Here is a 14,895-nt window from a genome sequence, read left to right as displayed (position 1 = left end):
TCCTTGGTATCTCTGGAGAAAAGAGTCTCACAAAGCTCCAGAATGAAGGCAGCACCAGGGTTTATTAAGCAGCGACAGGACAGACCCCATGAGAGGCAGCAGGTGGTCTCAGCAGGGGGAGGGCGGGGAGGCACTGGAGGCACGAAGTAGTGGGTTGTGTGAGGCTTTTTCCTTTCTGGATGGAGAAGGGTCTCTTTTTTTTTTTTGAATCTTTTTTTCCCCCATACTTCTTTTTTTTTTTAAATAATAAATTTTATTTTTATATTCCCCATACAATTGCAACACCCCCATTTTGACCCCAATCCCTCCCCTCCCGCCACCCACCCCTCCAAAAGTATCTTTGGTTCATAGTTTTTTGTTGATTTTGATTTTCACTTTCTTATAGTTATTCTTTTTCCTGGTCCCTTATTTAATTTTCTAGATTCCTGCTATGAGTGAGACCATCCGGTATTTTTCTTTTTCTTTCTGGCTTATTTCGCTGAGCATGATCCCTTCCAGCGCCATCCATGTTGCCGCAAATTGCATGTGTTTATCTTTTTTGAATGCTGAGTAATATTCCATGGTGTATATTTACCACATCTTCTTGATCCAGTCATCTATTTTTGGGCATTTGGGTTGTTTCCAAAGCTTATCTATTGTAAACAGTGCTGCTATAAACATAGGGGTGCAGGTGCTCTTTGGAATTGATGTTTCTGTGTCCTTTGGGTAGATACCTAGGAGTGGAATTGCTGGATCCTATGGAAGCTCTATGTTTAGTAGGTCCAGAAATCTCCACACAGCTCTCCATAGTGGTTGGACCAGTTTGCACTCCCACCAACATTGCAGAAGAGTTCCTTTTTCTCCACACCCTCGCCAACATTTGTTGTTGCTAGTTTTTTTAATATGTGCCATTCTCACTGGTGTGAGATGGTATCTCATGGTAGTTTTGATTTGCATTTCCCTGATTACAAGTGATGTTGAACATTTTTTCATATGCCTGGTGGCCATTTGCATTTCCTCTTCAGAGAAGTTTCTTTTTAGCTCTTCTGCCCATTTTTTGACTGGATTATTTTCTTTGTTGTTGTTGAGTCTCATCAACTCTTTGCAGATTTTTGTGATCAGTCCTTTATCATTAGTGTTGTGTGCAAAAATGTTCTCCCAGTTGGTGGGGTTTCTCTTTGTTTTTGTTATTGTCTCTTTTGCTGTGCAGAAGCTCTTTAATTTGATATAGTCCCAGCTGTTTATCTTTGTGAGAAGGGTCTCTCTTAATGATGCATACCTTGCTCCCATCACCAGCCCCCATGCATACATTCTGGGATTAAATGGAACTATCCCTCCCTCCCTCTTTTGGAGTCAGAGAAACTCTAGTTGAAAGACTCTCCCCAGGCCTCCCAGACCTACCAGATCCTACCTGGGCCTTGCTAAGCCCAGCTGCCTTGTGGGATGGTGGACATGTGCTATGACCCCTTGGGTTTGTGTGTGAGAGTTCTTTTCTGTCCCTAACATGAGAATATGAAGATTTTGCAAAATCCAACTACATAAGCCCCTGAGTGGATTATTAGCAAATGGCACTAATTGGGATGTTAGTGGATCAGAGAGTTCAGGGAGACTCACTGACAAAGAAGGCAGCAGGAGAGCCCCAAACCTGAGGCCCTGGGATGCCGCCATCTTGAAGACAGCTCTTTCCTCCACTCGTGTCTCAAGTCACAGCCAGAAATTAAGCCCTGCCCTCCACCCCCAATATTTGCAGAGTGGGATTCTGAGACTCAAAGTTCAGAAAAGGTTATTGTGTACCTGGGACTACTTGGAGGACTCCCCCTCTGTCCACAGACACGGGCAGTCCACCCCCAATCGCCACCATGCCAAGCCTTTCCTCCTGACCACAGCCACTCCCAGTCTCCCATCTTCCAGTCTTTTTTTTTCAGAGGGGATCATCGGGGGCCACGAGGTCAAGACCCACTCCCACCCCCACAAGGCATTGGTTCAGCTTCTGACTAAGAAGGCGAAGATGAGGTGTGGAGGGGTCCTCGTGCAGACGGACTTTGTTCTGACAGCTGCTCACTGCAGGGGGAGGTAAGCGATAGCCACCAGCACAGCTCCCAAGACTCCTACAGGGACCTCTGTCCTCTCCCCGGGGCCTGCAGCCCAGGGGCGCTCCCCGCACCTAGAAGCTTAGCCCACAGAAGCACTTCAGAGGAGGCATCTGAGAGCATGACCAGAGCCACGAAAGTCTGAGAAGTAGAACAGGCAGATTTGGGGTCAGACGGTGAGAGGTGACAAGGGACACAGTGTGAGGAGAGGGGCCATATCAGCCAAATAGCTGTGGTGGAGGGTGAAAGCATGCATTAAGGGTCAAATGCAACTTGGAGTGATTTCAGGCTTGACCCTTGAACAGCACAGAACTGCACAGGGCATCTCCAGGGCAGGTGTTTCCTGTCCACAGTTTCCACATTCAGAGACTCAACCAGCGCTGTTGTCAGTTAGTTGAATCCCCAGATGCAGACCCCGCCTATGTGGAGGGTCCATACAAAATACACATGGCTTTTCGACATGGTGGGTGATCAGTACCCCTAACCCCCATGATGTTCGAGGGTCAACTACATTGCCCGAAAGCAAGAGAAAGCTCCTGGAAGCACCACCTCAGTGTCTCTGAGAAGAGAGAGCACAGAATCACTCAGCTAGCGACCCGCCTATCGCCTCCATTCCCCCTGAGCTGCAGCCCCGCCTGCCCCTGTCCCTGCCTGCCAAGCTCCGGAGCTGTTTCTCCTGTGACTACTCCCTCCGCTCTGTGTGCAGCTCACTGAAAGTGACCCTGGGGGCCCACAACATCACCAAGCAGGAGAGGACCCAGCAGGTCATCTCTGTGAAGAGGGCCATCCCCCACCCAGATTATAATCCTAGCACCAATGCCAACGACATCATGGTGTGCCCATGGCTTTCCTCCTTCCCATCTTGGCTGCCTGACCAGTCCCTGTGACTCAGGGGAGAGGAAGACAGCACCGCCCCATAAGGGTGTCCAGGCCCAGAGGTCACTGGATGGCCTCTTGTCTCTCCCCCTTTAGCTGGAGAAAAAGGCCAAGAAGAACCCAGCTGTGAAGACCCTGAGGCTACCCAGTGGCAGGTATCGGGTGAAGCCAGGGCAGGTGTGCAGTGTGGCCAGCTAGGGGCAAGACCAGTGGAAAGAATTGGCAGACACGCTGCAGGAGGTGGAGCTGACAGTGCAGGAGGACAAGGTGTGCAATTCATTCTTCCCCGGCAGTTACACCGGAGACGCCCAGATCTGTGCAGGGGACACAAAGAAGAGGAAGACCGGCTTCAATTTCAGGTGCCAGCATCTATCTAGATGGGCCCCGGGAGAGAGGGATTTGGGGAGGCCTGGGGTGTTAGAGTGGCCACACCCACATGCCTCAGCCTGAGCACTTCAGCAGCCTGGGTTCACCGGCCCAGTCTCCAGAGCTTTCTCCCATGTGGATCAGGACGGGGGGCAGGGAGGAATCATTCCTCCACAGCATGGTTGCCACTTGCCCTGGTCTGGGTAGAGCTGGAAAGAACAGGCAGAGCCAGGCTAGCTCCCCAAACAGAGGGGGTGGTGAGGGGGTGGTGGGGGGTGGTGAGGCCTTTCCTGGTCCTCACCCACAGCTCTCTAATAGAGACCACCACCAGCAGGGCAGCAGCGAGGCCAACTCAATCCTTCCTCCATCTGCCCACAGGGAGACTCTGGGGCCCCCCTCGTGTGTAACAAAGTGGTCCAGGGATTTTCCCCTCTGGACACATGGACGGGATACCTCCAGGAATCTTCATCAAGGTCTCACCCTTCCTGCCCTGGATAAAGAGGACACTGACGTACCCCCAGCAGCAGGCGGGAGACTGAGCTTCCTCTGTGCCTGACCCTCTTTTCTGGGACAGAGGCAAGAACCCCAGGGGTACAGGGAGTGGGATTTCAGGGCCATAATAAAGGAATCTCTGGAGTGACTCAAAGTGAAGTCTTATTTCTCCACTGAGCCACCTCCAGGGTGCAGCCACACTGCTCCAGGCAGCCCTCTGCTGTCAATTCTGGGCTTTGCGTCCTCGGTTCTCCCCCCGCCCTCCCTCCTGCTTAAAAGCCCACACTGTTTGGTTTTCCTTCAATTTCTCATTCACACGTCTCTGGTGCTTAGCCCTGTGCAAAGGCTGAGTCTAAACTTCATAATGAAAGGACAGTTTTCTTCCCTCAAAGAGATCCTCTCTGGGCCTTGGAAAGTCTTATCTTCTCTGTGACAACCACCATCCCCAACCCCCCAAAACCCCCAACAATTTCACAGGCAGATGAGCAGGTCAGAGGAGGGGGAATAGGAGACCAGGGCCTGTCTCTCTACGGGTGCAAGTTTTTCCTTCTCATCCAGGTCCAATTTCCTGCCCTAGCCTGGGCCCAGCACTGAGCTTGGCAATCTCCTTCCTCCCTGGCTGATTGTCTTGCACCAAGCCCTGTTTTTCACCTAAGTGCCCAGGCCCCCAGTTCCTTTCCCTTCCTGCCCCACTCTATTAGAGGCGGTCTCTCCTCTTCCTAATTCCAATAGCAATAAAGGAATTCTCCCATACTGCTTGTCCTCACTTGAACTGAGCTGACGGCCTACCTGATGCTTAGCAGAAGAGTAAGTACCCGTCTTGCACCTGAGCAGGACCAGGTGCCCCCTGTCCAGCCCAGTGTCTCCCCCCACCCTCCAAGGGTTCAGCCACCACCTCCCGGGTACTTATAGCCTCAGCGCTTTCAGCCAGGCCTGGCCTCCGCCTCTGCCTCCTTCTGCTGGCAGCCTGGGGTATGGCAGGACTGGGAAGTACCACTTGGTCGTCCACCGATGGGTAAAACGTTGATCTCTGTCTTTGTGCCAGGCTCATCACAGGCTCTGCTCCTGCCACTGGGGAACTTACAGTAATGATAAATTTCCTCTAATTCACCTGGTCCCTCTCCTTCCACCAGGCAGATCGGTTTGGCAAATCGTGTTTTGAAAATAATAAAATTCCCTGCATTTTGTATGTATTACAGTTGCAGGTGCATGATCTTGTTTTATTCCAGAAGGGTGGCGTGTGAAATCAAAAAGGACTTGGGGACCCACATTCCAATCTATGCTGGCCAGAGTCCTTGGCTAAGGTGAGAGGGGCGAGGAAGGAGGCACCAGCCTCTGGACAGTATGGGCCTGGGCCACCGACCCGGGAAATGCCAAGTGCTGACCTTCCCCTGTGGCCCACAAGGCCTAATTTTGAGATCCCGCACCCGCCCAACAGCACCAGCCGTGAGCCGGATACGACAGAACACTCCATGAGCGCAAACACTGAATCAAGCGGGACCAACATCAACAAGAGAAGCGACACACTAAAAAGGAAAAAATGAAATAAATTACACGGATATGAAAAGCAAAATCCAGCATGTTGAAAATAAGGGGGAAAGCGTCAAGGCTTGCTTTCTGCGTGAGGCTGTCCCAGGGCAGCGGGGTCCCAGAGCCAGCAGAAGCGCGGGTTTGAGAAGACCCACGTGCTTGCGTGGACACGACAAGGCAACGGTAGAATGTGCCCAGCCAGGGGACAAGTTCCAGGTAAAAAGTGAGGGTCCCAGGAGAACCCATCACAGTGTGGAAGGCGTCCATCTCCCCTCCACTTGCACCCCGCAGCCACCGGTGACCTCAGTGAGGCCGGGCCGTGCAGTCCACCATGGCCCTGGAGGAAAATGACTTTTTTTTTTTTTTTCCTAATCTGCTAGCTCGTCTCCTCAGCCACAATGCTTAATAGTGTTTGCTAGTCATAAAGGCCATGAGTCCTAATGTTTTTCTTGCTTATAATACACTTCTATTTTTTAAAGAGTTGGATAATGAAAAGATGAAAATGAGTCACATAAATTGGTTATTCTGGCAGTTGCCTACTTTTTATAGAAATAGTATCAAACTATAGGTGCATTTTACATTCTACTTTTTCTACTTAATATTGGAAAATACAAATGCTCCATGCCACTAAGCAATCTTGCAAAATATTATGTTTTTTAATAGCATCATAAATGTATCATAATATATATTACCATTCTCCTATTGCTCTCCTATTTGGGTTGTCTGAGAATTTTTTTAAACATATAAGGCCTTTTTTTCCCCAAGGATTTATTTTTATTTATGCATGCAAGAACTGGGGTGTAGGCCAGAGGCGCCGAGGGAGAGAGGATTCACCAGAGACAGAGTGGGGAGCAGAACAGGTGGATCTACTGAAAGACACTCCTGAGGGGAGCAGTGGGAGAGACAGGTGAGATCTGCTGTGCCATGTGGGTTAGTTCCCTGGCTGGGGATCAAACTCAGGCCACAGTGGCTGGGGATAGCTTGATAGCACTGAGACTTTAACCCCTGCACCACCAGGGAGGCCCCTGTCTGAGCATTTTTAGAAGAGAGTCTCAGGAAACAAGTGCACCTCCCCCTTCTTCTCACCTTTACCCACCAAAGTCTAGCACCCAGTCTCAAAAGTTAGCTTTTCTGCCAGGAAACATTGGGGTCCTTGAACTTTTTTCCAAATCTTTCTCTGTCAAATCCTGGGCTCTTTCACCCTGTCTACTCTGATGGGAAGATTTTGTGCAGATCCCATAAAATTTGCTCAGGGAAATCATGTACCTTCCAGAAGTTCAGTCTCTCTTTGCCACCCACTCTTCCCTTCTAGAATGACAGCAAAGGCCAGGCTTACGCAAGAAAATTGCCTTGTTCCCAAAAGACACCTGTGTCAGGAAGACGGTAGCTCTGGCACAGCCGTCTCCCAGGCCTGCTGCTCCATAAAGTGACCATAACATCCCAAAGAGCTTCCAAAGTGTCCTCCTAAGGGGCGGTGAAGGCAACCCTGAGGATGCCCAGCTCAGCTCAGAAGCGCACTGTTCTCCTACAGAGCCAAGAGCAACTATCAGTAGAGTGTCCTCGATGAGAACAGGATCAACAGGAAGGAGAAGGAAGAGCCCAGCCACAGCCGGCAAACCACCTGCCCAGAAGATGGTACGGGGCCCAGGGAGGCTGTGGGAAATATAATCTAATGTCCCAACATCCCAGAGGAGAAAAAAATGGCAACTGCCGGAAATGTAATAAAACAGTCAAAAGTAGATGTAACAAGCTATGAATATTGAGAAACGTATCATGGTTTTATTTATTCAACTATCACAGCTTTTTTAATTACATAGACAATTTGAAGATATAGTCTCCCACCTGTTCTCATGTATCCCTCTCTCCATCCAAATGTGATTTCTAATCCCTACCCGCTGACAAACAGGCTATAAAAAATTACTGCAAAATATATAATAGGAAAAGTGCACGAAACATAAAACAACAGTTGAAGGAACAAAGCAAGCAATTTATGTCAAGAAATAAAGCACAATCAATGTCCCACAATCCCGTATGCCTCCTCCTGGTTTTCATGCCTCTCCACCCCCCAGCCCCAGGCCAAGCACTGTCGTGACTTATGTGATCCCCACCTCTTTGCTTTTCATCATACTTTGACCACCTCTGTGCGCATTTCTATCCAATACAGTTTCACGTTGCCCACTTTTAAACTTTGTATAGGAGAATCCTGCAGAATGCAACCTTCAACATTATGTTGCTAAGATTCATTTGTGTCACTGTATGTGGCACTAATTCACACATTTTTTTTTTTTTTTGGTGCATCATTCTATGGAGTAGATTATCTTTTTCATATTGATTTACAGAAGTTTTTTTATAATTTACCTCTAAGTCCTTTGTTATATGTGTTACAAGCATCTTTGCCCCCTCTACAAATTGTCATTCATTTGGGTTTTTTTAATTAATTTAAAAAAAAAATTTTTTGCATAGAACTGTGGTGTAGGCCAGAGGTACGGGGGGTGAGAAGACTCACCAGAGCCAAAGTTGGGAGCAGAGCAGGTGGATCTACTGAAATACACTGCTGAGGGGAGCAGTGGGTGAGACAGGAGAGGTCTGCTGCACCATGTGGGTCAGCTCCTTGCCCAGGGATTGAACTCAGGCCATAGCGGTGATAGTGCTGAAACTTAACGCCTATACCACCAGGGAGGCCCGCATTTGTTTGATTTTAACTTAACAAATCATCAGTAGTGCTTTATGATTAGTGCTTTTGGTATAGCAATTAAAATTTTCACCATGAAGGTGTTATTGCATCACATGTTCAAAAATATAGGAACTTTCTATTCATGTTCTTCCAATTTCTAGCTTAAATTCACTATAGCCGACCACAAGTGGTATATAATTTTAATCCTTGGAACAGTTTTTGAGATCTAACCTATGGCCTAATCTGTGGTCAATTTTTGATAAATAACCTATATGTGCTTGTAAAGGGTATAACTTGCAAGTTGTTCAATATACATTAGCTTTTTGCATCAGCTATTTAAAACTGCTATATCATTTTATAGGATAACCAATTTATATGAAATGTTTTTAAATCTTCCCAAATGACCATGTGGTTGTTTCTTCCCACATGACTCTCGCTCATCACTACTCTGGAAATTCTGTTTTTCAATCTGCCATTCATTGGAAAGTAATCTGTCTTTCTCCAGTTGCCTTAAGATTTCTCTCATTTCCTTACAGCATTGATTTCTAGTACAGATAGCTTTTTATTATTCTGCTTGAAACTTATTTATTTTCTTTAACTTTTCATGGGGTGTTTTTCATCAGTTTTGAACAAAATCTAAGTTTCTGGCTCATTATCATTTTTTCCTATTTGCTTTCTCTCTTCTAGATCCCTAATTAAATATATGTTCAACCTTCTAAGTCCGCTGTGAATTTAACTTCAGTTATTTCATGTTTTGCTCTCAAAGTTGGATTAAGTCTTTTTCAGATATTACATCACTTTTTTAAGTTTCATGTTCCCTGCAGCTCTTTAAAGCTCTTATGCCAGAGGACTTGGAAATGGAAGAACGAGGCGTTACCAGACCTCATGCATTGTAGGATATTATTGAATATGGTGAGTTTAGGGTCCTGGACACAGTACCCAAAACCCCCTCCTTACTGCCCTGGTTCCCGCATCTGCATCTGCTGCCAGCCCTGACTCAGCAGCTGCACAGGAGAGCAGTGTGGCTGAGCTGAGTCTCACATTCTCTCTTTCCTCTGATCACTGGCAGTTGTTGGGCAAGCCTTCTGGGAAGACTTGGGTAATGCAATCCATCACACCAGCAGGAAAATGGGGCCCTGAATTCTCAGGCTGCCACCCCCCTCCTTCCTTCCTCTCTGTGGGGGTGCTAAAAGTCCCACAGGGGGAAGCATCAGGAACAACTGACTTGGTCGCATTCCTGGGAAGATGCACCTACTCCTGCTCCTGCCGGCCCTTCTCCTACCCCCCAGAACTGAGGCAGGTGAGTAACCATCCCCTCCCTCAGAGGCTGACCCCACCCCATAGACTCTGGAGCCAGATGGCTTAGGCACTTCCTAACTCTATCCCTGGGCAGGTGGTTTGAATCCACAATTCCTCTCTTGCCTTGTGTATAAAATTGGAATAACATTAATGCCCAAGTCACAGAGTTGCTATGAGAGTTAAACTACTAGTGTACATAAAACTCTAGGGATTGCCCCTGGCACGTAGCAGATGCTATACAAATGTGCTCTCTGAACTCAGGGTGCAGCCCATGCCAGAGCCCAGGGGATAAGGCAATAAATGTGCTATCAGCTCCTGTCCAGGTTCCTAAATACCTGGCTCCTGCTAGCCATGAACTGGCCGTGAGCTGACTCGGAGGGATCTGGAAGTCTCCCTGAAGAAGAAAGGAGCAGGAAACTTCAGGGAGAGGGCCCTGCAGAGGGAGCGGATCACCCCCTGGCGGCAGAGCACCTCTCCATGCAGGAGGCTGAGCTGCCCTTGCCCAGGGCAAGACTTGTTTCCTTCTTTGGGGGAGATGGGAGGGGTTGAGGTCGGAGATAGGGAACGGGTCTCCCCTGAAGCTAGCAGTGCTCCCTGTGAAATCCTGGTGCCCTCTTCCAATGTGTGGGTACCATGCACACCCCGGTTCTCCCCATCGACTGCTTACACTGCCTCATCTCTCCTGCCTTCCCATCTTCTCACCTTTCTGGTCACCGTGGTGCCCATACCTCGGTTCAGGGAACACCGAGATAAATGCCAGATGCTTCCTTCCAGGGGAGATCATCGGAGGCAAAGAAGCCAGGCCCCATTCCCGCCCCTACATGGCCTACCTTCAGATCCAGACTCCTGTGGGGCTGAGCTCTTGTGGGGGCTTCCTGGTGCGTGAAGACTTCGTGCTGACAGCGGCTCATTGCCAGGGAAGGTGAGCGCCCAGGGAGCTCCCAGGGGGCCGGGACACGGGCCCGGAAGAGCAATGCCAGGCGTCATCTGAAAGCAGGTGCTAGCAATGACAGGGTGCCAGGAGACCAAGCAGGTCTTGAGGAGGAGTAAATAAAGAGAAAGCAGAACATGACCTAAAAAAGACCAAGCAGAGGAGAGGGAAGGCGAGCATTGGGGCTCCAACCATGAATTCAAGTCGCTCCTCCAGTTATTCTAGAGGAGACAGTGCTTGTGTGTTTTGTACTGTAGTGTGTGGCAGCCCGCAGTAGGTATTTCCCATCTGAACTTTCACTCAGTGTGAATATTTGGAGCGTCATCCATACTGTTGTGCATATCAGCAGCTCCTTTCTTTTTATGGAGGAACGGCATCCCATTGTGCCCCCATGGGAAGAGTGTGAGAGTCTTTTTCTGGTCACCGTGTCCCCTCAAGCCCCAGCTCAAGGCACAGAGAAGCAGAAGGCACAGAGAGCTCAGCCCTGGAGCCCTCCCAGTTCTTCAGTTCTCTCAGCAATTGCGTCACCTGCTGGGGGCCTAGAGCTCCTGCAGCTCCCACCTGCCTCTCAGCGGCTTCCCTTTGCAGGTCTATCACCGTTAAGCTGGGGGCCCACAATGTCAAGAAGCAGGAAAGGACCCAGCAGAACATAAGAGTGCGCAGAGCCATCCGCCACCCTGCCTATAACCCGCAGAACAACCAGAACGACATCATGTTACTGCAGGTACCACCTGCCTGGCCCTCTGGTTCTCCAGCTGAGCTGGCTCCCTCCCTGCGTGGGGTTTCGTGGACAGGAGGAGGGGGGAGGTGTTCCCAAGGGTGAGAGAGGACCATGGTCCCTGAGGGCCCACCCTCTCCCTGCCAGCTGGAGAGGAGAGCCAAGAAGAACCGAGCCGTGCAGACACTGGGCCTGCCTCGGTCCCGGGGCAGGCTGAGTCCAGGGACCCAGTGTATGGTGGCCGGCTGGGGCCGGGTTGGCCTGAACAGGAAAACTGAGAAGCTCCAGGAGGCGCAGCTGAGAGTGCAGAGGGATCAGGAGTGCAGCAGGCGCTTTCGTATCTACAAAAGCCAAACGCAAATTTGTGTGGGGAACTCCCGGGAGAGGAAGTCTGTCTTCAGGGTAAGGCTGTGGGCAACCGCAAACGCTGCCCGAGACAGAGGGGCCTGGGTAGACTGGGCAGTGGGAGCAGACCACAGCCCCATGACCTCCGGCTGGGGCCAGGGAGAGCTGGGGGCTTTTCCCAGCATTCCTGTCTCTGGGAGAACTGGAGAAGCTTTGGGCACACATTGTACCTCTGCAGTGTTTGGCTGGGGAAGATGAGGCACTTTCACTTGGTTTAAACTGGGGAGAGTAACCAGAGCCAGGACTGAATTCCAGCAATGAAAGATTCAGAGGCTTGACTCTATGATCCACCACCCTCCCATTTTGCACACACCCAGCAATTGAAGGAGCCCACCACCACCTCCACCTGTGGGCCAGGCCTTAGGGCAGCAGCAGCAGGGAGGCCTGGCTTAGTGGCCCTTTATCTCTTCACCCACAGGGAGACTCCGGGGGCCCACTGGTGTGCAATGGTGTGGGCCAGGGCATTGTGTCCTATGGAAGTAATGATGGGACTCCTCCAGCTGTCTTCACCAGGGTCTCGAGCTTCATGCCCTGGATAAGGAGAACAATGAGGCGGTTCAAACAGTCAGACTGAGACACGCCCCCCCCATCCTGCCACTCCCATGATAGAGTCTTCTTTTCTGGGGCAGAGGCCAGCTCCAGGGGGGTTGCCAGAACCCTAATAAATGTCCATGTCTAAGTGAAAATAACAAATTTTTCATTTGTTCATTAAACGTCATTCAGTATACAACAGATGTTTGCCAGCACTGAGTCTGAGTGCCTCCAGAAGACTGGGGTCTCTTCCCCAACACAAATGACCCTGCACCCCATGCTCAGGATGAACTTCTTATTCCCTCCTCAAAGACATCCATACCCTGGTCTCCTCCCTCTCCCACCACCTGGTGAACAATGGAAGGACACACATCTCCCCAGGGACACTAGGTAGTAAAGAATATTCTAAAACCCTAGCCACTGTAGCCTCGCAGAGGACAGGCAGATCAGAGGACAGAATAGAAGCATCACACAAGGCCCAGCTTAATACACGATGAACGTGGCATCTCAAATTTCTTTTTTTAAGATTTATTTATTTATGCATACAAGAACTGGGATATAGGCCAAAGGTGCGGGGGTGAGAGTATTCACCAGAGAGAGAGTGGGGAGCAGAACAGGCTGATCAACAGAAATACACTGCTGAGGGGAGCAGTGGGTGAGAGAAGAGAGGTCTGCTGTACCTTGTGGGTCACCGCCCTGGCCAGGGATTGAACTCATGCTGCAGTGGCTACAGACAGCTCCATAGTGCTGTGTCTTAACCCCTTGCACCACCAGGGAGGCCCAGCATCTCAAATTTCAGAAGGGAAATGAACTTTTCATAGATGGTGCTACAACACTACATAGTTATTTGGAGGGGAAAAGTAAAATTGAATCAACTCCTCACAACATAATCCAAAATTGACCTCAAATGGATCAGAGATCAAAATGTAAAAAATTAAACCATAAAAATACTAGAAAAAAGAAAATTTCTTGCTTGAAAATAGCTAATAGACACCCAAGTTCACACCCAGAGCACTAGTCACCACAACAAAAAGGTGGAAGCCACCCAGGTCCATCAACAGCCAGCACCTCGTCCTCGCCCCTCATGCCACCCGCACCCTAGATACTGCAGACCTGTGTTCTCATTTTTGGTGTGATGCTTCTTACTTTGATACTCTGAAGTTATACCAAAATCCACACAAAATACTGACTAAATAAACATGATTTTTTACCCTAAAAATTAGCCCATGACTATCTACATAACTATTATATTGAAATACATTACCAAAGTCGCATAATTTAGAATGCTGCCAACACCTTCTTAGAGCAAATATACAGAATGAGCTGGCAAGTTTTTCTCTATCAAAACGTTAATCATTCCTGGTTTTCTATGTTCTCATGGAGCTGTGGCCACTGGGCTTTGACATTCCAGCTCCTCAAAAGAAGCTTCTAGAGATTCCAGGAAGGGGCGGAGCAACATGGTGGCGAGGAGACGCTGCGAGTAAGATCTCCCATTAAAAAAAGTTAATAGGGAGGAAAAGCGGCAGGTCCCAGTGAGAACTGGGAAAGGGAAGATAAACAGGTGACTCCAGCAAACTACCTGAAGAAGAAAGTTGCCATAAAAGAGGACTAGAAGGGAGGAAAGCGCAGAACCCTGCTCTCCTCCCCCACCCACAGAGTCGGCACTCTCCGACCAGCAGAGAGGAGGGAAAAAACAAACTAAAACAACCAACAAGAACAAACTACGCAGCAAGCGGGACTGGGAGTGGAAAGGAACTATTGCAGCCACCACACCCCATGAACAGGAGCTGCGGAGAACCCTGCAGGATTCGCCACGGCGGTGAGCAAACGGCTCCAGGCGCCATTAGAGAAGAACAAGGAGACTCTGGAGGAGACCTGCACACAGCCCCGGGCCGGCCGGTAAGCTTGCGCGGAAAAGCAGCGCGCTTGGCGCGCTTGAAAAGCAAACGCGGATCGGGATCACGGCAGCCCAGTTCCCCGCGCCTGCGACCTAGGCTTGCGGGGAGACGCGTGGAGGCCCTCACTGGGGTGAAAGTCCCTCACTGAGTAAGCAGGAATCAGGCGCCCAGGCACAGGAGCGGGGTGCAAAAGGCGCCATTCCCGCGCCACTAAACTGGGCTACAGCCCGCGTCCTGGACCTGAGGGCTTTGGAACTGAGACCCGGGGCACGAAATTCGGGGCGTGGGTTCTCCACGACAGTGGGGCACAAGGCAGACACAGCACCCCAAAGCCGTTGAGGTTTACCCTACCATTCCCGCTCTGTTCCCTGTCCCATGGAGTGGGGGGAGGCGAAAAACAGCCCCCACAAGGACAATAGGAGAGATCTCTGGCGCCACCTAGCGACCAGGAAAAAAAAAGTCACTAACACCCCATAGAACAGGGAAATTTCTTAAGAAAAGACTTCTTGAAAAGGGCAGAAGGCTTCTGGAGGAGACAGTGGCCAGCTGGGGAGTTAGCCCACGCCAGGCCCCTTCCGACCAGCAGTCTGAGCCCACAGAGGGAACAGGCACCCACGGCCGGGGCAGACCGGGCGCGCAGAAGAATGTGCCTGAGACCGGAAGCGCAGGGACTGAGTCCCGCATCGCCATTTTAGAACAGGGACATTTCTTCAGTAAAGACTGCCTGAAACCAGCAGAAAGCTCCCTCAGAAGCCAGAGATGGCTCCTGGAGGAGCCAGAGGGGAGCGGAGAAGTCACCCAAGATGCCGGCCAGTCCGAGCAACACAGTGTCCCAATGCATACGACAAATTAGAAAACAGACAGTAGGGAATAGAAGAACCACACACAACCTAACAACTCCTCAGGAAAAAAGCACACCACAAAAAGAAAACCACCCTCCAGATTATAACGAGAGTAACTTGGAAGAACTTCTAGGACTTCCAGAAAGAGAATTTAAAATTGCTGTGATTAAAAAACTGACAGAAGTCATAAAGGAAAACAATGATATGAGAAAAATAATCAACGATCAGAAGAATGAAATTGAGTCCGTAAAGAGGGAAGCAAAA

At 49.8% G+C, this 14,895-nt stretch overlaps 2 protein-coding genes and 1 pseudogene across 2 annotated transcripts in view; 2 read left to right on the top strand and 1 right to left on the bottom strand.

The window, feature by feature from the left end:
• LOC119238090 (mast cell protease 8-like) overlaps nucleotides 1–14,895 on the bottom strand; it is a 53,273-nt gene that overhangs the window by 31,713 nt on the left and 6,665 nt on the right. The window lies entirely within an intron of this gene.
• On the top strand, nucleotides 1,423–3,850 carry LOC119239509 (granzyme H-like; annotated as a pseudogene).
• On the top strand, nucleotides 9,247–11,934 carry LOC119239508 (cathepsin G-like). The gene is made up of 5 exons (XM_037504122.1): nucleotides 9,247–9,307; nucleotides 10,081–10,228; nucleotides 10,826–10,961; nucleotides 11,103–11,357; nucleotides 11,779–11,934. Exons 1-5 carry the CDS (start codon nucleotides 9,253–9,255, stop codon nucleotides 11,932–11,934), a joined length of 750 nt encoding a protein of 249 aa, XP_037360019.1. The 5' UTR covers nucleotides 9,247–9,252.

The sequence above is a fragment of the Talpa occidentalis genome, unplaced genomic scaffold, assembly GCF_014898055.3.
Source record: "Talpa occidentalis isolate TD23 unplaced genomic scaffold, MPIMG_talOcc4v2.1 talOcc4.11, whole genome shotgun sequence".
NCBI classification, from domain to species: domain Eukaryota; kingdom Metazoa; phylum Chordata; class Mammalia; order Eulipotyphla; family Talpidae; genus Talpa; species Talpa occidentalis.
Note: the sequence above shows the minus strand (reverse complement) of the source record. Positions and strands in the feature narration are given on the sequence as shown.